This window comes from Somniosus microcephalus, chromosome 24, assembly GCF_052327205.1.
Source record: "Somniosus microcephalus isolate GS21.2 chromosome 24, FLI_Smic_1.0, whole genome shotgun sequence".
Lineage (NCBI taxonomy): Eukaryota > Metazoa > Chordata > Chondrichthyes > Squaliformes > Somniosidae > Somniosus > Somniosus microcephalus.
Genome location: NC_141010.1, coordinates 4118411 through 4134203, shown reverse-complemented (window position 1 = coordinate 4134203; position 15793 = coordinate 4118411). Strand labels below are relative to the sequence as shown.

The 15793-nt window shown below is 48.7% G+C and overlaps 1 protein-coding gene across 1 annotated transcript in view; it reads left to right on the top strand.

Annotated features, from left to right (window-relative positions):
* krt222 (keratin 222) overlaps positions 1–13680 on the top strand; it is a 40637-nt gene extending 26957 nt beyond the window's left edge. The window contains exons 4-6 of the mRNA XM_085966009.1: positions 1503–1579; positions 5281–5389; positions 12817–13680. Coding sequence (XP_085822135.1) covers positions 1503–1579; positions 5281–5389; positions 12817–13030 — 400 coding nt within the window. The 3' untranslated portion in view covers positions 13031–13680. The remainder of the gene's footprint in view (positions 1–1502; positions 1580–5280; positions 5390–12816) is intronic.
* The last annotated feature ends 2113 nt before the right edge of the window (positions 13681–15793 follow it).

Below are 15793 nucleotides of genomic sequence, written 5' to 3'. Positions count from 1 at the left end.
GTCCTGTAGGATTGACACTATGTTTTCAAAATCCTTTTCTACTGGCTTCTCTGGGGTTACTAGGTTTCGTAGTAAGCCATACGTTTTTGCACCCATTGAATTCAACAATACCAGTGCTTTCTTGTCATCTGGCACTTCATTCGCCTTGCAGTATACTTCTATGCGTTCGACATATGTCGTCCAATCTTCGACTTCATTGTCGAACGCTGTGATACTGCCACTCTTCGGCATTTTTGGGTGTGGTTAGACTGGCTTAAAATGGCGTCTCCCGCGCTTTCCTTTCTTCCCCGCTGCGGCTTAAAATGGCGTCTCCCGCGCTGCTGCCAACGCCGCTCTCGGCGGTCCTCATGGCAAATGGCGACGCCCTGTGGGTTTCGTGCGTTGCTCCTGCGCTGCTGCCAACGCCGCTCTCTGCGGTCCTCGTGGCAATGGCAGCGCCTCGCGTTTTCCTGCGCGCCTCTCTCCCCCGTCGACGCTGCTCGGCCCTTGAACACCGGCTGCGCTCTGCTCTCTCTCGTCTCTCTCCCCCGTTGACGCCGCTCGGTCCTGAACACCGGCTGCGCCCTGTGCGCTCTGCCCTCTCTCTCTCCCCCGTCGACGCTGCTTGGCCTTTTTCTGTGCCGCTCGGTCGGGCTCTAGCCCGCTGCTGTCCGGGAAGGGTCTGCGCAGTACCTGTTGCCAGCCCGTTTCGCTGGACCACCGTGACTGGAAAGCCAAGCCTGGCTCTCGACAGCCTCCCCTGCGATGCTCAAATCTCCGCTGGATGACTGGGCGGTTGCCCGTGGTCGACGCCCGTGCTTCTGGACTCGACCTTCTTCCACTGTTTTCCAGGAGCGAATCCCTGGGAGGTGATGCAGAGTTGCAGGTAGGTTCGAATCTGCCTCGTCGCCAATGTTAGATCCGTGTATCTTAATGTTGTGTCCTTCAATAATCAGACAACAGACTGCAGGGAACGATTCAACAGGTGTTTACTGAATGAGGGTTACTCTAGAACTAACTGTGCAGATCACTACTCAGGGTTTATATACAGGTGTGGTCACTGCCGGTACTACATTATACAGGAGCTGTAAAAAGTAGTTCTCTCCCTTAAGGTACATACATTACATACATTACAGAAGGAAGTCTAAGCGAAGGACAGAATTCATGAGATGGAGGCTCAATAATAAACTGACTGCAAAGAATATAACTCCGAGGCTCGATAATGGGATGTCCAGAGGGTATTGCTCAGGTGGGGAAAGAAAGGCTCATTAACCACTGGCTGGAATACCTGCCACTCAGAATGACTAATTAACTGGTTTAATTACCCTGGACTGGTATTCTATCCCTTGTGTTGGCTTCAGTGATGGTGCTGAGAGCTGAGGGTGCAGCTCTGTCGAGGATGTGAAGCTTTCCATAACAAAGGCTGCTGGTGACCCATCAGCACAATGACTGTCGCGGACAAATCTCTGCCTCTGATACCCAAAGAATCATTTTATAACTTTTACACATTTTCTACATTCCAGACTGTCTGCTGCGGCCTCTGGTGGCTCTCGACAATCGCATAGGAGTTTACGTCAGAAAGCAATTGCTTTGCCTTCGGGTGAGTGTGACCTGTGACCTTCTTGTATATGAAGCTTCTCCAAACACTGGAATCCACGCCTACTTCAGGCATTCGTCATCCAGGCCCCAGGCACTAGCGGCAGCTCTCAGTGGATAATCTCATTTTAGGGACAGTGTAGAGGGAGCTTTACTCTGTATCTAACCCGTGCTGTACCTGCCCTGGGAGTGTTTGATGGGACAGTGTAGAGGGAGCTTTGCTCTGTATCTAACCCATGCTGTACCTGCCCTGGGAGTGTTTGATAGGACAGTGTAGAGGGAGCTTTACTCTGTATCTAACCCGTGCTGTACCTGCCCTGGGAGTGTTTGATGGGACAGTGTAGAGGGAGCTTTGCTCTGTATCTAACCCATGCTGTACCTGCCCTGGGAGTGTTTGATGGGACAGTGTAGAGGGAGCTTTACTCTGTATCTAACCCGTGCTGTACCTGCCCTGGGAGTGTTTGATGAGACAGTGCAGAGGGAGCTTTACTCTGTACCCCCCTGCACTTACTATACTCCTCTAGGGCTTCCACTGTTTTTAGTCCTTTGTATCTGCCAAAAGCCTCCCTTTTTTTCCTAATCCATTCTCGTATATCCCTTGTTATCCAGGGTTCCCTGGGCTTGTTGGTCCCACCCTTGACCTTTACGGGAACATGTTGGCATTGTACTCTCTCCATTTCCTTTCTGAAAGACTCCCACTGCTCTGATGTGGATTTTCCTACAAGTAGCTGATCCCAGTCCACTTTGGCCAGATCCTGCCTTATCATATTAAAATTGGCCTTCCCCCAATTTAGAACTTTTATTTCCGGTCCATCTTTGTCCTTTTCCATGACTACCTTAAATCTCACCGAATTATGGTCACTGTCACCAAAATGCTTTCCTACTAACACTTCTACCACTTGCCCGGCTACATTCCCTAGATACATAGATACATAGAAGATAGGAGCAGGAGTAGGCCATTCGGCCCTTCGAGCCTGCTCCGCCATTCAATGAGATCATGGCTGATCATCCAAATTCAGTACCCGGTCCCTGCCTTCTCCCCATATCCCTTGATCCCTTTAGCCTTAAGAAATATATCCAACTCTTTCTTGAATATACTTAATGAACTGGCCTCCACCGCCCTCTGTGGCAGAGAATTCCACAGGTTCACCACTCTCTGGGTGAAGAAATTCCTCCTCATTTCAGTCCTAAATGGCTTACCCCTTATCCTTAGACTATGACCCCTGGTTCTGGACTCCCCGGCCATCAGAAACATCCTTCCTGCATCTAGTCTGTCCAGGCCTGACAGAATTTTATAGGTTTCGATGAGATCCCCTCTCGTTCTTCTAAACTCCAGTGAGTACAAGCCCAATCGACCCAATCTCTCCTCATACGTCATTCCTGCCATCCCAGGTATCAGCCTGGTGAATCTTCGCTGCACTCCTTCCATGGCAAGAACGTCCTTCCTCAGGTAAGGTGACCAAAACTGCACACAATACTCAAGGTGTGGTCTCACCAAGGCCCTGTACAACTGTAGCAAGACATCCTTGTTCCTGTACTCGAACCCTCTTGCTACGAAGGCCAACATACCATTTGCCTTCTTAACCGCCTGCTGCACCTGCATGCTTACCTTCAGCGACTGGTGTACAAGAACACCCAGGTCTCTTTGCACTTCCCCTTCTCCCAAACTATTACCATTCAAATAATAATCTGCCTTCCTGTTTTTGCCACCAAAGTGGATAACCTCACATTTATCCACATTATAGTGCATTTGCCATGTTTCTGCCCAATCACCCAACCTGTCCAAATCGTGCTGGAGTTTCACGACATCCTCCTCACAGCATACCCTCCCCCCCAGCTTTGTGTCGTCTGCAAATTTGGAGATATTACATCCAATTCCCTCATCCAGATCATTAATATATATTGTGAACAGCTGGGGTCCTAGGACCAATCCTTGCGGTACCCCACTAGTCACTGCCTGCCACTCGGAAAACGACCCGTTTATTCCAACTCTTTGCTTTCTGTCCACCAACCAGTTCTCTATCCAAGTCAATACCTTGCCCCCAACCCCATGTGCCTTAATTTTGCACGCTAATCTCTTATGCGGGACCTTATTGAAAGCCTTCTGAAAGTTCAAATACACCACATCCACTGGTTCTCCCTTATCTATTTTACCAGTTACATCCTCAAAAAATTCCAGTAGATTAGTCAAGCATGATTTACCTTTTGTAAATCCATTTTGACTTTGTCCGATCCAGTCACTGCTTTCCAAGTGCTCTGCTATTACATCTTTTATAATGGACTCTAGCATTTTCCCCACTACCGATGTCAAGCTTACCGGTCTATAATTCCCCGCCTTTTCTCTACCACCTTTTTTGAATAGTGGGGTAACATTAGCTACCCGCCAATCCATGGGTACCGTTCCAGAGTCTATCGAGTTCTGGAAGATGACCAGCAATGCATCTACTATTTCTAGGGCCACTTCCTTAAGTACCCTGGGATGTAGATTATCAGGCCCTGGGGATTTATCGGCCTTCAGTCCCATCAATTTTCCTAACACCATTTCCCTACAAATACTGATTTCTTTCAGTTCCACCCTTTCATCAGACCCTATGTTCCCCGGCATCTCTGGGAGGTTATTTGTGTCCTCCTTTGTGAAGACAGAACCAAAATATGTATTTAGTTGGTCTGCCATTTCTTTGTTCCCCATTATAAATTCCCCCGATTCTGACTGCAAGGGACCTACGCTTGACTTCACCAATCTTTTTCTCTTCACATATCTATAAAAGCTTTTACAGTCAGTTTTTATGTTCTCTGCAAGCTTACTCTCATATTCTATTTTCCCTTTCTTAATTAATCCCTTTGTCCTCCTTTGTTGAATCCTAAACTGCTCCCAATCCTCAGGGTTATTGCTTTTTCTGGCCAATTTATATGCCCTCTCCTTGGACCTTATGCTATCCCTAATTTTCCTTGTTAGCCACGGTTGGGTCACCTTTTTTGTTTTATTTTGATGCCAAACTGGGATGAACAAATTCTGTAGTTCATCCATTCGGTCTTTGAATGTTTGCCATTGCCTATCCACCGTCAACCCTTTGAGTACCATTCCCCAATCAATCCTACCCAACTCGCTCCTCAGACCATCATAGTTTCCTTTATTTAAATTGAGGACCCTAGTCTCCGAGTCAACTACTTCATTCTCCATCTTAATGAAGAATTCGATCATATTATGATCGCTCCGACCCAAGGGGCCTCTTACAACAAGATTGCTAATTAATCCTTTCTCGTTACATAATACCCAGTCTAAGATGGCCTGATCTCTGGTTGGTTCCTCGACATATTGGTCCAGGAAACCATCCCGGACCCAGAATTAGGTCCAGTACCGCCCCCTCTCTTGTACGACTTTCTACATGCTGGCTCAAAAAGCTCTCCTGGATGCACTTTAAGAATTCCGCACCCTCTAAGCCTTTAATGAGGGATACTTTCAGTGACAGTTGCAGAGACACTCCCCGCCTGCCATCCCCAATGCGGGCATTCTATTGCAACCGAACCTTCTCAATTGTCATCGTTGGGGAGTAGGTTTCTCCTGCATCCTTATCTACCCACACCCCAAACCAAAACAGGACTCTATTACCTTGCAATAACGGTGGCAGGGGATGCAAGAATTGCTGAGTTCTCACTGTTCATAGACTTGGTTCACGTGGTTTTACTGAATACCTTCGCCAGCAGCTGCTGTCATTGAGCGTCACCTGGAGCAGAGGATTAAGATGGTGACTACGCAGCAGGTTTTAGCTCGCAACATGGTGGCCGAGAGTTCAAAAGCTCATGGCAAAATTCAGTAAGTACAACAATTTCTACTTCATTCTTAATAGAGCATTGAGTAAGTAAAAACATTGCTCCTGAGTTGTTTTTCTCATTCTCGAGATGTCGTCGTCGCTGGCAAGGCCGGCACTTATTGCCCATCCCTCGTTGTTCTGAGAAGGTGATGGTGGGCCTTCTTTCACCTGAGGTAGCGGTTTGATACACTGAGCATCACTTCAGAGGGCAGTTAAGAGTCAACCACGTTGGTGTGGGCCTGGAGTCACATACAGGCCAGACCGGGTAAAGACGGCAGATTTCCTTCCCTAAAGGACATCAGTGAACCAGTTGGGTTTTTACGACAATCCAACAGCTTCATGGTCACTTTTACTGATCCCAGCTTTTTATTTCCAGATTTCTTTTAAACTAAATTCAAATTCTCGACTTACCACAGTGGGATTTAAACTCACATTCTCTGGATTATTAGTTCAGCAAAATCTCCCTTAAACGGCCGCACGTTGTGTGATGCAGCTGGCCTCCATTTCGAAACGGAATGTCTGACATCGAGTGGTTTGGGTTCCTCGGGTAGCACACTGGGCCATGCAAAAAACCGCAGCTGTTATCCGCGGGTTAAAGGGCTTGTGAAACATAAGAACATAAGAATTAGGAGCAGGAATAGGCCACTTGGCCCCTCGAGCCTGCTCCGCCATTCAATAAGGTCATGGCTGATCTTGGGCTCAAAGCCACTTCCCCGCCCGCTCCCCATAACCCTTCACTCCCTTATCTTGCAAAAATTTGTCTGTCTCCACCTTAAATGTGTTTAATGATCGTCACAACGTATCGGGACACGCTAGATGTCAGCTGTAAAGCACTCTGCACTGCCGACAGTGACAGGCGATGCAAAAAGAAAGACTTGCATTTCTACAGCGCCTTTCACAACCTCAGGACGTCCCAAAGCGCTTTACAGCCAATGAAGTACATTTTTGGAGTGTAGTCACTGTTTTAATGTAGGAAACGTGGCAGCCAATTGGCGCACAGCAAACTCCCACAAACAGCATTGTGATGATAACCAGATAATCTGTTTTTAGTGATGTTGGTTGAGGGATAAATATTGGCCCCAGGACAGCGGGGAGAGCTCCCCTGCTCTTCTTCGAAATACTGGAATGAGATCTTTTACGTCCACCTGAGGGGGCAGACGGGGCCTCGGTTTAACGTCTCATCCAAAAGACGGCACCTCCGACAGTGCAACGCTCCCTCAGCAATGCATTGGCGTGTCCACCTGGATTTTTGTGCTCAAGTCTCTGGAGTGGGACTTCAACCCACAACCTTTTGACTCAGAGGCGAGAGCGCTGCCCACTGAGCCACGGCTAACACAGAATAGCCATTACGGTAAGGTATCGGAGGGCTGTCAAATCTGTAGAATCACATCCCAGCACAAGTCAACATATTTGTTAGAGGAAAGGAAAATATATGGGTATAATTACAAAGTTCCAGAACATCGGCGAGTTATTGTGATTAATGGCAGAACTTTGAGATTGATGAGAAATGATCGGGCTGTAAATTATTCTCAATTTGTTCACATGTTGCCCCTGGATTGTGTTGCGGGGCACTCCCACTGATTAATTTTTTTATTCGTTCATGGAATGCGGGCGTCGCTGGCAAGGCCAGCATTTATTGCCCATCCCTAATTGCCCTTGAGAAGGTGGTGGTGAGCCGTCTTCTTGAACCGCTGCAGTCTGTGTGGTGAAGGTGCTCCCACAGTGCTGTTAGGGAGGGAGTTCCAGGATTTTGACCCAGCAACGATGAAGGAACGGCCGATATATTTCCAAGTCAGGGTGGTGTGTGACTTGGAGAGAAACTTGCAGGTGATGGTGTTCCCGTGCGCCTGCTGCCCTTGTCCTTCTAGGTGGAAGAGGTCGCGGGTTTGGGAGGTGCTGCCGAAGGAGCCTTGGCGAGTTGCTGCAGTGCATCTTGTAGATGGTACACACTGCAGCCACGGTACGCCGGTGGTGGAGGGAGAGAATGTTTAAGGTGGTGGACGGGGTGCCAATCAAGGGGGCTGCTTTGCCCTGGATAGTGTTGAGCTTCTTGAGTGTTGTTGGAGCTGCACTCATCCAGGCAAGTGGAGAGTATTCCATCACACTCCTTACTTGTGCCTTGTAGATGGTGGAAAGGCTTTGGGGAGTCAGGAGGTGAGCCACTCACCACAGAATACCCAGCCTCTGACCTGCTCTTGTAGCCACAGTATTTATGTGGCTGGTCCAGTTAAGTTTCTGGTCAATGGTGACCCCCAGGATGTTGATGGTGGGGGATTTGGCGATGGTAATGCTGTTGAATGCCAAGGGGCGGTGGTTAGACTCTCGCTTGTTGGAGATAGTCATTGCCTGGTACTTGTGTGGTGCAAATGTTACCTGCCACTTATCAGCCCAAGCCTGAATGTCATCCACAGAAACATAGAAGATAGGAGCAGGAGTAGGCCATAGAAACATAGAAACATAGAAGATAGGAGCAGGATTAGGCCATTCGGCCCTTCGAGCCTGCTCCGCCATTCAACGAGATCATGGCTGATCATCCAAACCCTAGCACCCGGTCCCTACACCGACAGCCATCCCACCCAAGCCCTATCCCCGTAACCCCACGTATTTAATCCCCCCCTAACACTAAGGGCCAATTTTTTTTATCATGGCCAATCAACCTAACCCGCACATCTTTGGACTGTGGGAGGAAACCGGAGCACCCGGAGGAAACCCACGCAAACACGGGGAGAATGTGCAAACTCCACACAGACAGTCACCCGAGGCCGGATTTGAACCCGGGTCCCTGGCGCTGTGAGGCAACAGTGCTAACCACTATGCCACAGTACTAACCACTATGCCACTCGGCCCTCGAGCCTGCTTCGCCATTCAATGCGATCATGGCTGATCATCCAAATTCAGTATCCTGTCCCTGCTTTCTCCCCATATCCCTTGATCCCCTTAGCCTTAAGAAATATATCTAACCCCCTTCTTGAATATATTTAATGAATTGGCCTCAACTGTCTTCTGTGGTAGAGAATTCCACAGGTTCACCACTCTCTGGGTGAAGAAATTCCTCCTCATCTCAGTCCTAAATGGCTTACCCCTTATCCTTAGACTGTGACCCCTGGTTCTGGACTCCCCCACCATCGGGAACAGCCTTCCTGCATCAAGTCTGTCTAGTCCTGTTAGAATTTTATAAGTTTCAATGAGAACCCCTCTCATTCTTCTAAACTCTCGTGAATATAAGCCTAATTGACCCAATCTCTCTTCATATGTCATTCCTGCCATCCCAGGTATCAGTCTGGTGAATCTTCGCTGCACTCCCTCCATGGCAAGAACATCCTTCCTCAGATAAGGCGACCAAAACTGCACACAATACTCAAGGTGTGGTCTCACCAAGGCCCTGTACAACTGCAGCAAGACATCCTTGCTCCTGTACTCGAATCCTCTTGCTATGAAGGCCAACATACCATTTGCCTTCTTAACCGCCTGCTGCACCTGCATGCTTACCTTCAGCGACTGGTGCACAAGGACACCCAGGTCTCGTTGCACTTCCCCTTTTCCCAATCTATTGCCGTTCAGATAATAATCTGCCTTCCTGTTTTTGCCACCAAAGTGGATAACCTCGCATTTATCCACATTATACTGCATCTGCCATGCATCTGCCCAATCACCCAACCGTCCAAATCATACTGGAGTTTCTCTGCATCCTCCTCACAGCACACACGCCCACCCAGCTTTGTGTCATCTGCAAACTTGGAGATGTTACATCCAATTCCCTCATCCAGATCATTAATATATATTGTGAATAACTGGGGTCCTAGCACTGATCCCTGCGGTACCCCACTAGTCACTGCCTTCCACTCGGAAAAAGACCCGTTTATTCCAACTCTTTGCTTCCTGTCTGCCAACCAGTTTTCAATCCAAGTCAGTACCTTACCCCCAATCCCATGTGCTTTAACTTTGCACGCTAGTCTCTTATGTGGGACCTTATCGAAAGCCTTCTGAAAGTCCAAATACACAACATCCACTGGTTCTCCCTTATCTATTCTACCAGTTACATCCTCAAAAAATTCCAGTAGATTAGTCAAGCATGATTTACCTTTTGTAAATCCATGTTGACTTTGTCCGATCCTGTCACTGTTTACCAAGTGCTCTGCTATTACATCTTTTATAATGGACTCTAGCATTTTCCCCACTACCGATGTCAGACTTACCGGTCTATAATTCTCCGTTTTCTCTCTACCACCTTTTTTAAATAGTGGGGTTACATTAGCTACCCTCCAATTCATGGGACCTGTTCCAGAGTCTATCGGTCTTGTGGCATGCGGGCATGGCCTGCTTCATTATCTGAGGAGTTGTGAATGGCGCTGAACACTGTGCAGTCATCAGCGAACATCCCCACTTCTGACCTTATGTTGGAGGGAAGGTCATTGATGAAGCAGCTGAAGATGGTTGGGCCTAGGACACTGCCCTGAGGAACTCCTGCAGCGATGTCCTGGGCTGTGATGATTGACCTCCAACCACCAGAACCATCTTCCTTTGTGCTAGGTATGACTCCAGCCAGTGGAGCATTTCCCCCCCGATTCCCATTGACTTCAGTTTTACTAGGGCTCCTTGATGTCACACTTGGTCAAATGCTGCCTTGATGTCAGGGGCAGTCACTCTCAGCTCACCTCTGGAATTCAGTTGTTTTATCCATGTTTGGACCAAGGCTGTAATATGGTCTGGAGTCGAGTGGTCCTGGCAGAACCGAAACTGAGCATCAGTGAGCAGGTTATTGGTGAATAAGCGCCGCTTGATAGCAATGTCGATGACACCTTCCATCACTTTGCTGATGATTGAGAGTACACTGATGGGGCAGTAATTGGCCAGATTGGATCTGTCCTGCTTTTTGTCGACAGGACATACCTGGGCAGTTTTCCACATTGTCGGATAGATGCCAGTGTTGTATCTGTACTGGAACAGCTTGGCTCGAGGCACGGCTAGTTCTGGAGCACAGGACTTCTGCATGACAGCCGGGATGTTATCAGGGCCCATAGCCTTTGCTGTAGCCAGTGCACTCAGCCGTTTCTTGATATCACGTGGAGTGAATTGAATTGGCTGAAGACTGGCTTCTGTGATGGTGGGGACCTCAGGAGGAGGCTGATATGGATCATCCACTCGGCACTTCTGGCTGAAGATGGTTGCAAACGCTTCAGCCTTGTCTCTTGCACTCACGTGCTGGGCTCCACCATCATTGAGGATGGGGATATTCATGGAGCCTCCTCCTCCCATTAGTTGTTTAATGGTCCACCACCATTCACGACTGGATGTGGCAGGAGTGCAGAGCTTTGATCTGATCTGTTGATTGTGGGATCGTTTAGCCCTGCCTATAGCATGCTGCTTCTGCTTTTTAGCATGCATGTAGTCTTGTGTTGCAGCTTCCCCAGGTTGGCACCTCATTTTTAGGTGCGCCTGGTGCTGCTCCCAGCATGCTCTTCTACACTCCTTGAACCAGGGTTGGTCCCCTCACTTGATGGTAATGGTAGAGTGAGGGATATGCCGGGCCATGAGATTACAGATTGTGGTGGAATACAATTCTGCTGCTGCTGATGGCCCACAGTGCCTCATGGATGCTAGATCTGTTCTGAATCTATCCCATTTAGCACGGTGATAGTGCCACACAACACGATGGAGGGTGTCCTCAGTGTGAAGATGGGACTTCGTCTCCACAATGACTGTGCGGTGGTCACTGCTACCAATGCTTTCATGGACAGATGCATCTGCGACAGGTAGATTGGTGAGGGCGACGTCAAGAAGGTTTTTCCCTCATCTTGCTTCTCTCACCACCTGCCGCAGGCCCAGACTGGCAGCTAAGTCCTTCTGGACTTGGCCAGCTCGGTCAATAGTGGTGCTACCGAGCCACTCTTGGTGATGGACATTGAATCCCTCACCCAGAGTACATTCTGTGCCCTTGCTACTCCGTGCTTCTTCCAAGTGGTGTTCAACATGGAGGAGTACTGATTGATCAGCTGAGGGAGGGCGGTAGGTGGTAATCAGCAGGAGGTTTCCTTGCCCATGCTTGACCTGAAGCCATGAAACTTCATGAGATCCGGAATCAATGTTGAGGACTCCCAGGGACACACCTTCCTGACTGTTTATCACTGTGCCACCACCCTTGGTGGGTCTGTCCTGCCGGTGGGACCCGGCATACCCAGGGATGGTGATGAAGGAGTTTGGGACATTGGCTAAAAGGTATGATTCAGTGAGTATGACTATGTCAGGCTGTTGCTTGACTAGTCTGGGGGACAGCTCTCCCAATTTTGGCACAAGTCCCCAGATGTTGGTGAGGAGGACTTTGCAGGGTTGACTGGGCTGATTCACAAAGGTTTGCCTTTTCTCCCCAAGGCTCATTCCTGTTCTCAAGACAGTCGCGACCCTCCCCAACAAGGCTTCTGTCAAAGTTTTTTTTCTCTCAAGGATTTTCTCCCTCCTCCTCTGGAGATATAACGACAGATTCTCCTCTCGGCACTGGGCAGGCAGTGACCCTCTGCCTGCTAAGCAATGTGCCTAAGGATCGAGGAGGAAGTGTCAGTGCAGCAGCAGGCTTGGGAGCAACGATTAAAGAAATGGAAAGACTTGCATTTATATAGCGCCTTTCACAACCTCAGGACATCCAAAAGCGCTTCAGAACCAATTAATTACTTTTTGATGTGTTGTACTGTAGGAAACGCAGCAGCCAATTTTGCACATAGCAAGGTTCCACACACAGCAATGTGATAATGACCAGGTAATCTGTTTTTAGTGATGTTGATTGAGGGATAAATATTGGCCAGAACTTCGGGGAGAACTATCCTGCTCTTCTATGAAATAGTGGCCGTGGGATCTTTTACATCCACCCGAGAGAGCAGACGGGGCCTCGGTTTAACGTCTCATCCGAAAGACGGTCCCTCCGACAGTGCAGCACTGGGAGTGTCAGCTTAGATTTTTGTACTCAATTCTCTTGGATTTGGACTTGAACCCACAACCTTCTGACCCAGTAGGCAAGCGTGCGACCCACCGAGCCACGGCTGACATCTAAGTGCAAGTGAGGGCACATGCAAAAGACTAGGCTCTGGATTTAGAGAAGAACCAGAGGGAGATGAACAGAATTTTTTTACGCAGTGAGTTGTTGTGATCTGGAATGCGCTGCCTGAAAGGGCGGTGGAAGCAGATTCAATAATAACTTTCAAAAGAGAATTAGATAAATACCTGAAGGGGAAACATTTGCAGGACTATGGGGAAAGAGCAAGGGGAGTGGGACTAATTGGAGAGCTCGTTCAAAGAGCTGGCACAGGCACGATGGGCCGAATGGCCTCCTTCTGTGCTGTATGATTCTATAAAGTCAGTAATCAGTGCTGTGTTAAACTGTGGTGACTGTTCAGCAATCAGTCGGTAGGTCCGCTCAATAAACTTGTGATCGTTGCAGAACAGAGAAGGTGGACGAGGTGATCAAGGAGTGGGAGTGCTCCTTCTTCAAGGATAACCCGCACCTCCGCAAGAAATCGGCGTCCCTCCGGTTTGACCTGCACCTCGCGGCGACTGACGAGGGCTGCTCCCAGGCTAAGCAAGGCGGCCTCCCCGACATCGAACTCCGGCTGGTGATGAGGAAATCCAGCAGCATTCCGTCTCTCAAATCCTAACTTTCGCCAAAGCAAGCAACCAGTGTGATGTGCAGCACCCTCACTGTATACTCGGAGCTGTTCCATACACTACTCGGTGTATAAGATGGGGGTTTGGGAGGGGAGGGGGGTCGTTCAATATTTATTACATTTCTAAATGAACAAAGGTGCATGAAAAACCAGTGGCAAGTTCAGACGGAGAGGGGTTTACTCATTTTCACTACCAACAGTCCGTTATTTATCATAAAGGTTTTATTCCCTGGGAAAGTAGGGTCACCAGTTATTTTAAATTAAGAAGCGTTAAGAAAATTAAGTTTGAATTTTACTTCATCTGCAAAAGCAGGCAGCAGGTTTAAATAAATAAAGTGGGGGGGGGGGTTACTGGTTATGCTGCAGACTTGCCCACACTTCAGGTCCAGGGGATTTGTCAGGAAGGGAATTCCCCAGAGCCCTGTTTGAGACTGGGCCTGAGCCGCGAAGAGCAGTCCAAATCCGCACGTTGCATTCTTATTTCCACACATTATTTGGAGTTGTCTTGACTTTTTAAAAGAAATGTGGGTTAAAGGCCTAATGACTGAGACACAAACAGGCCTGGCGACACCAGGTTCAATCCTGGTCTTTGCCTGAGTTACCTCATCTTAGCAAGGGGTGACAGTGCAGCCCCTCCAGACCTCAGCACCTGAGCTGGGGGAGAGGAGGGGGGAGTTGGGGGGGGAGAGAGGAGGAGGGGGGGGAAGAGAGGAGGGTGGTGGGGAGAGAGGAGGGGGTGTGTGTGTGTGTGGAGGGGGGGTGAGAGGAGGGGGGTGGGGGAGGGGTGTGTGTGTGTGGGAGGGGGTGGAGGTGAGGAGGGTGTGTGTGTGTGTGTGTGTGTGTGTGGGGGGGGGTGAGGAGGGGATGGGTGTGTGTGTGGAGGGGGAAGAGGAGGGGGGTGGGGGAGAGAGGAGGGTGTGTGTGTGTGGGGGGGGGTTCAATAACTCAACCATGGTTCCTGCTCCCAGTCGCTATCCAGTGCCCCCTGCTGGTTAAGTGCAGGTGTGTGAATGTCGGGTGAGGCCAGGATTGCGCTGCCGCCTACAGTCGAATATCCCGCTGATAATCACCATCAAGATATGGGATGGCAACCAGGAATGGTAACCTAGCAACGGTCAGCGCCTTCAGGAGAGGAGGAAAAGGGGGATATAAATATCTAATAATCAGATTCAACATGAATATGCAAGGCCTTAAATAGCTTCATATTTTTAAATGACAACTTAATTCCCATACTACTCACAGATCAATACTGAATGTACTCGGGTACACTAACTCCTTACCTGTGGAATGTATCATTTAATGCTTAAAATCGCACAGCAAACGACAATTATAAGTCAGAAATAAAAATATAAAATGTTGGAAATACTCAGCAGGTTAGTTCTGACGAAAGCTCATTGAGCTGAAACGTTAACTCTGTTTCTCTCTCCTGCAGATGCTGCCTGACCCGGAGTATTTCCAGCATTTCAGATTTCCAGCGTCCGCAGTATTTTGCTTTTGTCTTAGAAGTCGGAAGCCGAGCTAAGATTAGCAGTAAAGCATTGACTGTGTGGTACAGGAATGTCTGAGTTCACTGTCAGGTGGACGGGCAGCCGCCTGTGCTCCGCCTCAGGGTGATGGTTGTGTAAATTCGGCGGGGGTTAGTCGCAATCTCCGTGTCGGCCACTGGATACAGCATTTTCACATGCGCTGGAAAGCATGGGAGTCAAAAAGCATGAAAAGTGAACAAATGGAAGAAAGTAATTCAGGGAGAATGAAAGACAAATGAGAACGGGCAAGGCAAGGGAATGAGGAGCTATATCCTGATGAGGCAAAATGGCCAGACAAGTACTGAGCTGCTTGGACCTGACAAGGAATGATGGGGATGTTACATCTGTTGTGTCCTCTGAATTAATGAGGGGTTAAAACTCACCATGAGACATGAGTCGTGCAGCGATGTCGGAGAAGCTCTCTTGTCTTACCATGCTGTCACCTTCTAATGGGAAGCAATAGTTTGAAAATCTTCGATCATTTTGTAAAGACTAGCAAGGCACCCATCCCTCCGTGCTGAGGTCCTGCAGCACCTGTGACCGCCCTTCAACCGGAGGTTGGACAAGTGTGTCTATTGTAGAGTTACACACCATCACGCTGCAGCTTGACGGGGGAAAGCTATAAGTGCTGGAAATACACAGGGAGCGGAGTAGCATCTGAGAAACGGCAGGTGAGTGAACATTCTGGGTGCCAATGGGTCAGAACTGTGACCTGACAGAGTATACAATCCATATGTTGAGATGTTTTTTTTTTCAGATGCTGATGCACTTGCTGTGCATTTCCAGCATGTTCTGTTTTTAATGACACTCTTGTGGAACTGAATCTGAGCACCTGTCTACCTGGATAGCGAGTGCCTGCGTACCTGTAATCTCTGTCTACCTGGATAGTGAGTGCCTGTGTACCTGTAATCTCTGTCTACCTGGATAGTGAGTGCCTGTGTACCTGTAATCTCTGTCTACCTGGGTAGCGAGTGCCTGCGTACCTGTAATCTCTGTCTACCTGGGTAGCGAGTGCCTGCGTACCTGTAATCTCTGTCTACCTGGATAGCGAGTGCCTACGTACCTGTAATCTCTGTCTACCTGGATAGCTAGTGCCTGCGTACCTGTAATCTGTCTACCTGGATAGCGAGTGCCAACGTACCTGTAATCTCTGTCTACCTGGATAGCGAGTGCCTGCGTACCTGTAATCTGTCTACCTGGATAGCGAGTGCCTGTGTACCTGTAATCT